The sequence below is a fragment of the Sander lucioperca genome, chromosome 17, assembly GCF_008315115.2.
Source record: "Sander lucioperca isolate FBNREF2018 chromosome 17, SLUC_FBN_1.2, whole genome shotgun sequence".
In the NCBI taxonomy this organism is placed as follows: Eukaryota; Metazoa; Chordata; class Actinopteri; order Perciformes; family Percidae; genus Sander; species Sander lucioperca.
In genome coordinates, this window is record NC_050189.1 from 20,314,053 (window position 1) to 20,326,552 (window position 12,500).

Consider the following 12,500-nt stretch of genomic DNA (forward strand, 5'->3'; position numbering starts at 1 on the left):
GTCAGTATTGATGAAGCTGTGTGTGAATGGATGACATGCTGTAGTTTGTCTCTGTGTTGAGGTGGACCAGTGATCCTGCAGAGTCCTGTCCTCCCTGTGACGGAGGGAGAAGACCTCACTCTGCTCTGTAAAACAAAGAGGTTCTCCAACCTCCCAGCTGGTTTCTATAAAGATGGCTCCTTCATCAGGACTGAGCCTGCAGGTCACATGACCATCCACCATGTTTCCAGGTCTGATGAAGGCCTCTACAAGTGTCTCATCAGCAGTGATGGAGAGTCTCCATCCAGCTGGGTCTCTGTCACAGGTGAGGAGGTTACCTTTGATTTCAGGAGTTCATTCATCCAGATATTCACCTGACAGCTGATTCTCTCTACAGAGTATCCTACGACCCCAAGCCCTCCTATGACCACAAGCCAAACTCCGAGCTCGCAACCGCCCCCTGACACCTCAGCTCCACCCCCGACCTCAGACCACATCCCCCTTGTGATCAGACTGGTCTGCCACCTGGTGGTGTTCTGTCCATTCTGCATCTCCACTTTCATCATGGTGTCTTCATATCGACGCTGGGCCACAGGTAACACTCTGAATCATTCACTGACCTTACAATCAATCTCACCACTCTGTTGTTTTATGTTTATTTTTATTTAACTTTTATTTAACCAGGTAGGCCGTTGAGAACAGGTTCTCATTTGCAACGGCGACCTGGCCAAGAATAAAGCATAAATGTTCAAGACAACATACAGTTTCACATTCAATATAGTACAAGAAAACAGAATTCAATAGGCTACATGAAGTACAGATTAAGTAGGCATTAGAAAGCCGGTGCAAAGTGAGGTGTAAGTAAGACGAAGGATATGTGAAAGTGATATGGTAATAACACAATATACATGAATAGACAGTCTATAACACTGCTGAGATGTAGTGAAGAGTCAGTGATGTTTGGTTGTATTTAACAGAACTCTTCAGCTGATCAATTATGTACATTTTCTTTCTAACCTGCTCTGACTGTAGGAATTGGCCTACCTGTTGCCATGGTGATGACCTCGCCCACCCAGGCTGAGGAGGGATTGGATGATGAATATGAGAATGACATCACCGCTGTCACCAGAGAGCATCACTTCTGAACTGATCTGAAAAGAAGCTGAAATCTCCGTAGATCAGAAACAGTTCCCCGGCCGTCTTGATATAATTATGATTTAAACATATTCAATATGAAATCATTGCTTTAAGTTTGAATTGCTCCTTTACCCTGTTTTTCTTATATATGTTGCCTTTAGGGGCTATTATCATCTTTTCATTGTTATGCAGATGATTTACAAATTTATTTGCCTATGAAACCGAATGACAGTGTCGCACTAGACTCCCTGCTTAGCTGTATTAATGATATTAAGTTGTGGCTTTCACAAATCTTTCTTCATTTCAATGAAGCTAAAACTGAGAGTATCGTCTTTAGTACTTCAGGTATGCCAAACTGTCCAGCTGTGAGTTTGGGAGCCCTGGCTTCATACCTTAAGCCAGCTGTCAAAAATCTGGGGGTTACTTTTGATTGCAACTTGAAATTTGATAAGCAAATCAGCAATGTTGTTAGAATGAGCTCTTTCCAGCTTCGTCTACTGGCTAAAGTTAAGCCCTTCCTTAACAGGCATGATCTAGAAAAGGCGATTCATGCTTTTATTAGTTCAAGGTCTATGTTGGTCTGAATCAGACCTCCATCTCACGACTTCAACTTGTACAAAATGCTGCTGCTCGCTTTTTAACTAACACATCTAGACGCGCACACATCACTCCTGTTCTCTACACCCTTCATTGGCTCCCTGTGCGTTTTAGAATCGATTTTAAGATTTTATTGTTTGTTTTCAAGGCCTTAAACAGCCTGGCCCCGGAGTATTTGTCCGAGATCTTAACCCTGCATGAGCACAACCGGTCCTTGCGGTCCTCAAATCAGCTGGTTTTAGAAGTCCCAAGGTCAAAGTACAAACGTTGGGGTGATCAGGCTTTTGCAGTTGCTGCCCCGAGACTTTGGAACAAATTACCCCCTGAAATTCGGACAACTACAGATGTAGCACTTTTTAGGTCTAAACTCAAAACTTATCTGTTTATAAAGGCTTTTAATACATAGTAGTGGTGTGACAATTTCCTTCTCCTATTTATATGCAACCTCTTCCGACTTTATTGTTTCTATGTGTCATTCTTTTTATTGTATGATATGTTACATGATGTGTGTTTTAGTCTTGATTCTGATGTTAAGCACTTTGGATACCTGTTGGTTACTGTAAAGTGCTATATAAATAAATGTTGATTGATTGATTGATTGATTACTGCCAGCCACAGCTATCTCTGTAATCCTGAATATTTTATATTATAACAATAAAGCTTTTTTTCCGTAGCTTTTGATGAAATTGATCTGCGTTACTTTCTGTCTTTTACAGGGTTTGTATTTCAGTTCTCAGTTGAGTCAGACATCCAGCAGGTGGCAGCACAGCACCTTTTCTTTCTTTACACATGCTCAGTTCAGCTCACAGTTCACTGTTGGCCAGCTCTTTAAATTATGTGTTTTTCATCTTAACTTTTTAATTAATTCATCACTGAATTACAGAAATCTGAAGAGCATTTGGGCTTACATGCAGTTTAGTATCCTAAATTAGCCCTAACCCTAACCCCAACCACCTAACCCTAACCCTAATCCCAACCTCCTAACCCTAACACCTGTTAAACAGCGTGATGAGACAGCTTAGGGTTAGGGTAGCACAGGTGGTTTAGCAGGTTCATAATTATAATAAGAACATTGTATGGGGAAATAGGGGCATTAAACTGCACGTATACACAGTAAACATCGTTTTGTACTTTCTGACTGACCTAAGTTCATTTTTACCCACTTTTACTTGACTATAATATTGAAATACTCAGTATACGTGCAGTTTAGTGCACCAATTTCGCCATACAATGTTCTTAATTAATTATGAACCTGCTAAACCACCTGTGCTACCCTAACCCTAACAGCGTGATGAGACAGGTTAGGGTTAGGGTAGCACAGGTGGTTTAGCAGGTTCATAATTAATTAAGAACATTGTATGGCGAAATTGGTGCACTAAACTGCACGTATACTGAGTATTTCAATATTATAGTCAAGTAAAAGTGGGTAAAAATGAACTTAGGTCAGTCAGAAAGTACACAACGATCTTTACTGTGTGTTCCGGTAATAAAATAAAGATCATTAACATGTCAACACACACATGACATCACACCACAGAGTGTCCAAACCAACAGTTAATACATTTCAGAAACACTCTGCAGCAGAAAACAGAACAGAGACAAAACTCAGACAGTTAGCGGACACACACACACACAGACACACACACACACACACACACGTTTCCTAGCAACCTTCCTCTGAACAGTACCATCTATCACAGAGAGCGTGTTGTTGAACTCACCTGTCTGAACCTGAAGTGAAGGATCATCCATCAGCATGTTAGCATTTAGCATGTTAGCCACAACCACAATGCCCTCGTTAGTAAAGTAACATGGCAGCAGGTGTGTTTGATTTGTGTCACTTAGCGTGCTGGACGGGTGGTTCATGAGGCTAACTAAGGTAGATCTGTGGTTCCTGTTTCCTGCCTGTTGCTGTCTCTGCATTTTAAATCCAAACCTGCACAAACACATGGTGTCATTTCTGATTCTACCACTCGGGGTCGCCCCAGTACTAAATGTTCATCTTTCATTATACTTTATAAAACTGCAGTTTTTCCCTGTCCAGGCCTTGAAGTTACAAAACAATCAAGAAAACAAAAGGAATCATATTAACAACCGGCCACTGTGACAACAGTAACTTAAACTTTAAACTTTATTTACAAAATGCTTTTATCCAAAGCGACTTCCAATAACGTCAATTCAATTAAATTCAATTTTATTTAGTTAGTATCAAATCATAACAAGTGTTATCTCAAGAAACTTTACAGATAAGGTAGGTCTAGACCACGCTCTATAATTTACAAAGACCCAACAATTCCAGTAATTCCCCCAAGAGCAAGCATTTAGTGCATTCAACCATGACGCCTCAAACTCAGAACAGCAGGAATCACAAAGAACACGTACATTAACTTTAAATAAGCCAAATTACAAAGAGCCACATGTAAGTGCATTATTATGTATATATATATATATATATATATATTTGGCTGAGTGGGTCTCCAGTGTACAAGAGAGAGAGAGAGTTTAGAAAGTATGCTCAGTGGTGACATCAGCAATGACATCTTCATACGCTCGGTCCACTCCCTCATCGTCCTCGTTGGGTGGAGACATCGTCATAGAAACACGCTGCTTCCTTCCTGCTGAGGGACATAAACATTGTATTTGTCTTTTTTTTTTCTCAAATGAAGCATGTTTTTATATGGGACATTGATTAATTGATTGATGAATCATGATGGCTTTCTTCAAAAAGTATTACGAAAAAGTGACTTTGCAAAAAAACTAAATTATTATGTTATTTCTGTTTGGTTGTCTCGTTTTTTTGCAAACAACTGAAACAGCTCTGTTTTTACGTTTTTGGTTTAAAGCAAAAGAAGGGCTTGTTCTTTGTTTGAAATGGGAAAAAAAAAATGTTACCACGGCTGCTGAGGCTCCGCAGAAGGTTGGCGTTACCTTTGGGCTTCTGTCGACATATGGACACCAGCAGGATGGTGGAGATGCAGTACGGACACACGACCACCAGGTGGCGTATCAGCGTCAGCACAGACGGAGGCGAGGACATAGAGGAGGAAGTTTCCTCCATATCACTCAGGGGATCTGAGAAACACACACACCTGGACAGGTAATCATCTAAAACCACTAAATATATAGATATGCAGTGTATATATATATATATATATATATATATATATATATATATATATATATATATATATATGAACTTTTACCCATCCGTTTACATTCATGTCTATCCTGCACTAATCCATACAGCCTCTTTTCATCAAACATGATGTATGTATGTATAAAAAGCTCAAAATGTCAAACAAAAATAAAAAAAAATAAAAAACATGGTGAAAAATGGGCCAAAAACATCCAAATCAATAAAGCTGTGTTGCCCTCCAGGTTGATATATAACAAAGTCCTTACCTCTGACAAACAGCCAGCTGGGTGGAGACTCTCCATCACTGCTGATGTTGCACTTGTAGAGGCCTTCATCAGATCTGGAAACATTGAGGATGGTCATGTGACCTGCAGGCTCAGTCCTGATGAAGGAGCCATCTTTATAGAAACCAGCTGAGGAGTCCCCATCTTTTTTTGTTCTGCAGCGCAGTGTGACGTTATCTCCCTTCATCACAGGGCGGCCGGGACTCTGCAGAATCATTTTATCAGTACCTGGAACACGGAGAGAGAGAGAGAGAGAGAGAGAGAGAGAGAGAAGAGTTGAGAGTCCCTCTCTGTTACTTAGGCAATGTTCACACTCTTTGTTGAAGCTGCCACCGTCTGTTTTACATTATAATCCTATGGTGTAAACCGTGTTTACAAAAGAGTCCTGAGGACATCGGAAAAAAATTATGAAAACTTAAAAAAAACAACGATCCAAAACCTCGGAGAGAGGTATGTAGGAAAAAGTGGCAAGAATGTCGAAAAATTTTGCAAAAAAATTACATAAATGTCTATAAAAATGTTTTAAAAACGCTGAAAAAGTAATTTTAAAATAAAGAAATAAACCATTGAATTAAGTGGCAAAAATGTCGACAAAGGACAAAAAAGTCAATAAAAAGCATCTAAAACATAGTAAAAAAAACTTTGAATTAATAATAAAAACACTGCAAATCTTGCCTAGGGCCAGCTCTGGCCAAGTAATCACGGCCTATAATACTTGTTTTTTATTATGGCTCGTACCGTAAAAAGAGATGCTGAGACAGTTGTTTGTATGGCTTGTACCGTAAAAAGAGATGCTGAGGGAGTTGCTCCGCTGCCTGGCGGGAGACTCGCACCAGTACACGCCGCTGTCCGTCTTCTTGGCGGTGTGGATGTCGCAGCCAGAAGGCGAAGCGTCGCCCCATTTCTCGCTGCAGTTCACCAGCATCCCCTCCTTCCCGTCCACCTTGGTGGCTCTGATAATCCTCCAGCCGTGAGATCGGCTGTTGTTCCCGCAGCTCAGAGACAGAGGGTGGTACTCAAACAGCTGAGAGACGTCCGGAGACGCCAAGAGAGAGGCCGGCACAGAGTCATCTGGGGACACAAATGCTGGAGTTACAGTGCGTTTATACCATAGAAATAAAATGGGTAGAAGGGGCATCGAACTGGTTGCCATGGTCATTTGATAAGTACACAACAATATGGCGATTGATGTTAGTTGGCATGCCAACATGCATCAATGGGGCCATAAACTGTGTCGCAACTCGCTGGGAGAAGAGCAGCCCGACCTTTGGTGCATTCTGTTTTGTGCCAGGTAGGAGGGACCGTTAGACCCAGTGGCGGCCACTCAGCAGACAGTTAGATCGAGCGGCAGCCAGTCAGTGGACAGTTAGACCCAGCGGCTACACTGATTGCCACCAATCTAATTGTGTCGTGTTCATACGATAATGACAATAAAGCATCTTAAATCTTGAAAGCACGCCAGAACCGGCCAGCCAGCTAGCCGGCGGACAACTTGTTAGTTGGCTAACGTTAACTTGCTAACTCCACCTTACCTCCTACCCCCAGTGGTGGAGGAAGTACTGAATCTCAGTACTTAAGTTAAAGTACAAATAACCAGAGACATATTTACTTCAGTAAATGTAGAAGTACAATGATGACAACCCTACTTAAGAAAAAGTAAAAAGTACCTGATTTTAAATGTACTTTAAGTATTAAAAGTAAAAGTACTTCTCTTAATGTCTATATTCAAATAATTAAAAAAACAATTGTGGCATTTTAATATGTTAGTTTTAGGTTAATGTAATTGTGCTTACCCAGTTTACATTCTGACTTACAATTCTGGTTATCTATCAGGGTGATCGGCATGAAGCTCAACTTTGCATTATTTCCCACGGGACAGTGAATGCTGCACACGGGCTTGGACAAAAAGTACGTGGCTTCACAGCTTAGGAGGACCGGGAGTGTTTTTAAGATAAATATACGGGTTGTATATTAACCCTATGTGAACGATACTGTCTGATCGTGGAGGAAATGGAGGATGACCAAGCAGAATATCGGGAGCAGTAACAGGAGCAGCGGTAGTACCGGGAGCGGTACGCACCTGGCCAATAAATGCTATTGAAGGGCGGGTCTTGGCGTGGCCATAGTGGGATTCATAATATCGCGAGCGGCACCGGGAGCTGGACAGCCGCTGCTGAAGGCTTCCCTGCAGACTGCAAACGACGGTCAGGAAGACGTTTTGGCAGCGGGACAAACTGATCAGAAAATGTAACGAAAATGTAACGGAACGTTGTAGAAATGTAGTGGAGTAGACAGTATAGATAAATGCAACGAAGTAAGTATGCACTATTGATTGTACTTAAGTAAAGTACAGATACGTGAAAAATGTACTGAAGTACAGTAACAAAGTATTTGTACTCTGTTACATTCCACCACTGCCTACCCCATATTATACACAGAAAACGAGCTGAATAAAGCTGTCACTCAGCTGGGGATAGAAGTCCTTTGTGTGGATGAAGTATGAAGTTAATTTGACTCATTTAGCAGCTGGCTCTCTGCCTCGTAACGTTACTTCTCTACTGCTCGTTTGTCCGTTACCTCAGCTCCGAAACTTGCCAGAAGTTGGCTTATACAGAGGTTTTTACATAACCATGGAAATGGTACGCATAAAAATGGCTGCCGCTCTGACCATTGTGCTCAGTGATTTGAATGGAAATGGCCTTTATCTATTTGAGTTCTATGGTTTATACATTCGAAAATTTCGAAAAAAGCAATGAAAGCATTGATTTAAAAAAAAAATACTTTTAGACATTCCTTTATCAAATGGCCCTTCAGGAAAATTATACATACATGTAGCTGCACCCCCCACCCCCCTTCCCCCAGGTTTATTTAAAGTGTTTGACTGTTTACCTTTCATCGGCATCCAGCTGGGTGGAGACTCTTCATCACCGACTTTACATTTGTAGAATCCTTCACCCGACCTGGAGAAATGGCGGAGGGTCCAATAACCTTTAGGCCCTCTCCCGATGAAGACGTCATCTTTATAGAACTTAGCTGAGAGGACGGACGAGTTCCTTTTAATGCAGCGCAGAGTGACGTCTTCTCCCTCCGGCACAGGGAGGACAGGACTCTGCAGGATCACTGGTCCACCTCAACACAGAGACAAACTACAGCATGTCATCCATTCACACACAGATTCATCAATAGTAACACATTCTCACTCCCAACTCGACAAATTCTGACACTTGTTCAGGACCCCAGGGCGTCCTTTTTCAACGTGCAAGGTAAAACCACTAAGTTAAATGATGTACGTTTCAGTGACAGGTGAGTCCCATGTTGTTTGTTATGCTGTGTTCCAGACACAACTTTTAGCCCGTAAGTTACGACTTCAAGTCACGACTCACGACTTGGTAGCGTTCCAGGCAAAGTCGACAAACCCTTCTAGCTAGCGTTAGCTAGCCGCTAGCTGACACTAGCGATTTATAAACATAACCTGTAGTAGTACACAATCGTATGTGTATGTTTTTGATTACAATGTGCAGAATTACTTTACGTTGCCTATTTATGTCTATTTATTTCTATTTCACAATGTTAATCACTGGCGTCTGTACAGCATTAACAGGGGTCGCCATTGTTGTGACATCAAAAAATGTAACTGGGAGTACAACGATCTGGTACGAGTTCACGAGTAAGTTCACGAGTAAGTTCACGTAAGTTACGGGTTTGACTGCCATTCCAGGGCACTTTCTCGGGTAGGTTGTGAAAACATGAGTTACGGTTTGCCTGGTACTCTCTAGTCTCTATGACTGGACCGGCAAATCGAAGGAGAAACCCTACATATGTCATGTAATTAAAAAAATAGAAACATCAGACAGCCTCTCTTTCCTAACCCTAATTAAGTTGGGGTCACTTTTTAAGGTGCAGGGTAAAACCAATTAGTTAGGTTCAGGAAAAGATTGTGGGTGGCTCCGCAAGCTGTCGCAGTGCGTGGTCGTTGACCTCTGAATTTCTGTAACTACGCGCTGCGCTTTCAGTTTCATCCGATGAATCACTTTATACAAATATGTTGGAGAGTTTCTGTGTGTTCCTCATTTTGCTGATTTAGTTTCATGAACACAAATGTTTAAAGTGCTCATATTATGCTTTTTGGCTTTTCCCCTTTCCTTTATTGTGTTCTATATATTTTTGTGCACGTTTAAAAGTGAAAAAGCCCAGCCTTTACTTCAGAGATGAACGTGGTCACTTTGTAACACACATTGTAATGCTTGCCTAGCTGCTAGCATGGCACGCCCTCATACTGTGCTTCTGACTGGCTAGTAGTCTTTACCTAGGTACTGTCAGGGCACGCCCTCATACTCTGCTTCTGACTGGCTAGTAGTCCTTACCTAGCTACTGTCAGGGCACGCCCTCATACTCTGCTCCTGACTGGCTAGTAGTCCTTACCTAGGTACTGTCAGGACACGCCCTCATACTCTGCTTCTGACTGGCTAGTAGTCCTTACCTAGGTACTGTCAGGGCACGCCCTCATACTCTGCTTCTGACTGGCTAGTAGTCCTTACCTAGGTACTGTCAGGACACGCCCTCATACTCTGCTCCTGACTGGCTAGAAGTCCTTACCTAGCTACTGTCAGGGCACGCCCTCATACTCTGCTTCTGACTGGCTAGTAGTCCTTACCTAGCTACTGCGCATGTGCGACTGCCAACAAAGATGTTACAGCAGTGAGATGTCTCACTCTGCAGCTAAAACAGAGACCTGAACACAGGGTGAAAAGAGGAGCTGCAGCAATGTGCAGTACAACAAAAATATGGTGTTTTTCTGAAAATTAAACCACATAAACCTATTCTGGCACAACCTCTAAATACAATTATGAACCTGAAAATTATCATAATATGAGCACTTTAAAAAACAACTTTTTAATTTAACTCTGTGATGTCTAACAACTGTTATCTGTTTGCAGGCAGCACTTTACCAACTGTACCTGTAACAGTTTGTGCCCATCTTTTCAGACTTGCGTCATTGTGGTTTGTAGTTCCTTTAATGGTTAAAGGTTTCTTAATGTTTGAATCATAGTTCCGACCTTCATTCACTTCCCTTTAAAGTCTTCACTTCCTTTTAAAACAACTCCTATGAATCATAAAAGCATCAGTTACCGGCAGAGACAGGCTGTAATGTTCTCATGTTGACTCCACGTGCTGGGAGAGTTGTATTTATTTAACAACCAGCGCTGACATTTTTTGTTGTTGAAGAAATGTACACATGTGAACATTTTTAAAAAAATGTCCAAATCCCCCACCAAACACTTCAAAAATGCCCAAAACATTGACAAACAAGTCAAAAACATCACAAAAAGCACCATAAGACAGAAATTGCCAGAAACGTCAAAAAAAACTTCAAAAATGTGGAAAAAAGTGCCAAAAACATCAAAAGCTGCATCAAAAAATGTTATCAAACTAGTCAAAAATGTTAACAAAAAGCACAAAATTGAGAAAAACAATCACTAACACTAAAATGTAACCAAAACATTAAAAAAACGAAAAAAAATGTGTTTTTTAAAGTGCCATGAACACAATAAACCCACGCCAAAACATCGTCATTAGCTCATTAGTCTCAAGAATTTGCAACTTGTGAAACAGAATTCACGAATGAATGCAGAGTGATTCGTATCTGTAAATGTGTATCTGTCTGTGTCTGTGTGTTTCTCGTTCTATTTTTGTGGATCCTTGTGGAGTTTTTCGGCGTTGTGTGGTCACAAACAACTTGTGTCTCACGTGTCGATCCCAGCGCTCTCCAGTAGATGGCGCTAATGCAACACTTTTGGATGCCAACCGCATTTAACCTACATGAAGACGATGAAGAAGTCTTGTCAGATGGGTCTGAGACGGTTGGCCTAGAATCTACTTTACCATACCTGCAAACTCAGAAGGGCTGAAAAAGGTGACTGTGTTTTTCAGACAGTAACGGCAGTTAGAGTCTGGTGTTACAATCCTCTCCAGTGAAATACAGTCACACTTTTACACCGTTTAGATGTCAGCATTTTAACCGTGTTTAATCCAGCTGCTAACTAACGTTAGGCTAACGTTAGCTGCTGTCGAGTGTAGTGTTAACTAACTAGTGTCCCGTGCGGCGATGTTTCAGTTCCCTCTAATGTCTGTTTTCGGAGCATCAGAGAGAAGCGCAGGCATTTAAGTGGCACTGAAATAAGGCACCGAAATCGGCGTTGCTATTTGGTCCGGTAGATAACGGTCGTTAAGGCACCGGTGCCGTATTAGCACCGGGTCTCGGACCCCCCAAATAAAAACTCTTCGGATCTACACGATTCACGTGGATGACATTTTCTCATTCAAAACGGCGATTTTCACCGAAAAGCGACTAGTTTGCAGGTATGTTTACGTTCCTCCGGGTAAGTTGATATTATTGGGACTTATCGTCAAATAAATTACAAAAGTATCCACACAAATAGAAGGTGATTTACAAAAATATTTCCATTGAAAAATGCTTCATTTACAAATGATGAAATATGAGTTACAATTTAGACAGACGGACACATATACGCTAGCTAGCCTGGATGCCAGCCGAACTTAGCCCCGCCCACAACATTTGAAGTCGGGAAGTTCGGTCTGGACTTGATCCGTTGTGGAGCAACTATGCTCAACCCAGAGCTGTTCGGACCAATCAAATTGGCAAGGCGGGGTTCTATACGATCATGGACAGACGATGAACAGTAACGTAATCAATTACATCACCAAAGAGTGCTTGGGTTGAATTCGTTTACAACAAAGATAGCTGCCGCTGGAGAATTGAGATGTGTAGATTCCGCCATCGCGTCTGTTATAGAAGATATCGACAGCGCATTCATTTTAAAAAGAGGAACAGAGAACCGCGATCAAGGCATATGTCGATCAGAAAGATGTTTCTGCCCTCCTACGGGATTCGGCAAAAGTTAAATTTATAAACTGGCCCCGATGGTCGCTAAGAAGATGGGGCGCATACGTCACATACCCTGTTGCTCTGATTGGTTGTAGGTCTATCCGTTGCTCTGATTGGTTGTAGGTCTATCCGTTACTCTGATTGGTTGAAGGTCTATCCAATTGAGTGCAGAGGCATTTTCTTTCCTGGTTCGGTTGAAACACGCCCCATAATCACAGCCCAAAGGAGCAGTTTCAGACTCCTATTCTGACTAGAATCTGAGTATGACGATGTCGGAGTACATACAGTATATGCATTTACAGATACAAATCGCTCTGCATTATTTGTGCATTTTGTTTCAGGAGTTGTTTTAGCACCATAGTCAGAGTGTTTTTGTAGCTGCGTGAAACAGGAAGAAGAGGAAGTATTGTTGTTTGTGTCTGTGATCGTAGTAACACCTCTTACCGGTGACGGTGATGTT

At 41.7% G+C, this 12,500-nt stretch overlaps 4 protein-coding genes and 1 pseudogene across 12 annotated transcripts in view; 2 read left to right on the forward strand and 3 right to left on the reverse strand.

Moving 5' to 3' along the window:
• Window positions 1–1,242, forward strand: part of LOC116042426 (Fc receptor-like protein 5) — a 36,953-nt gene extending 35,711 nt beyond the window's left edge. Inside the window, exons 8-10 of the mRNA XM_035993925.1 lie at window positions 62–304; window positions 492–574; window positions 1,012–1,242. Coding sequence (XP_035849818.1) covers window positions 62–304; window positions 492–574; window positions 1,012–1,038 — 353 coding nt within the window. The 3' untranslated portion in view covers window positions 1,039–1,242. The remainder of the gene's footprint in view (window positions 1–61; window positions 305–491; window positions 575–1,011) is intronic.
• Window positions 1–12,500, reverse strand: part of LOC116034141 (hemicentin-1-like) — a 1,482,957-nt gene that overhangs the window by 613,583 nt on the left and 856,874 nt on the right. The window lies entirely within an intron of this gene.
• Window positions 1–12,500, reverse strand: part of LOC116034899 (gastrula zinc finger protein XlCGF49.1-like) — a 390,500-nt gene that overhangs the window by 279,465 nt on the left and 98,535 nt on the right. The window lies entirely within an intron of this gene.
• LOC116034906 overlaps window positions 1–12,500 on the forward strand; it is a 399,592-nt pseudogene that overhangs the window by 264,912 nt on the left and 122,180 nt on the right.
• LOC116059897 (sialoadhesin-like) overlaps window positions 4,181–12,500 on the reverse strand; it is a 12,794-nt gene continuing 4,474 nt past the window's right edge. For 2 of the 6 annotated variants that reach the window (XM_035993891.1, XM_035993893.1), the window contains exons 4-9: window positions 12,485–12,500; window positions 8,023–8,262; window positions 5,872–6,204; window positions 5,116–5,361; window positions 4,606–4,785; window positions 4,181–4,331 (exon numbers count right to left, since the gene is read on the reverse strand). The exon at window positions 12,485–12,500 is cut by the window's right edge and continues 133 nt beyond it. In XM_035993891.1, coding sequence (XP_035849784.1) covers window positions 4,216–4,331; window positions 4,606–4,785; window positions 5,116–5,361; window positions 5,872–6,204; window positions 8,023–8,262; window positions 12,485–12,500 — 1,131 coding nt within the window. In that variant the 3' untranslated portion in view covers window positions 4,181–4,215. The remainder of the gene's footprint in view (window positions 4,332–4,605; window positions 4,786–5,115; window positions 5,362–5,871; window positions 6,205–8,022; window positions 8,263–12,484) is intronic. The other 4 variants (XM_035993892.1, XM_035993895.1, XM_035993894.1 and 1 more) reach the window with 4 other exon arrangements.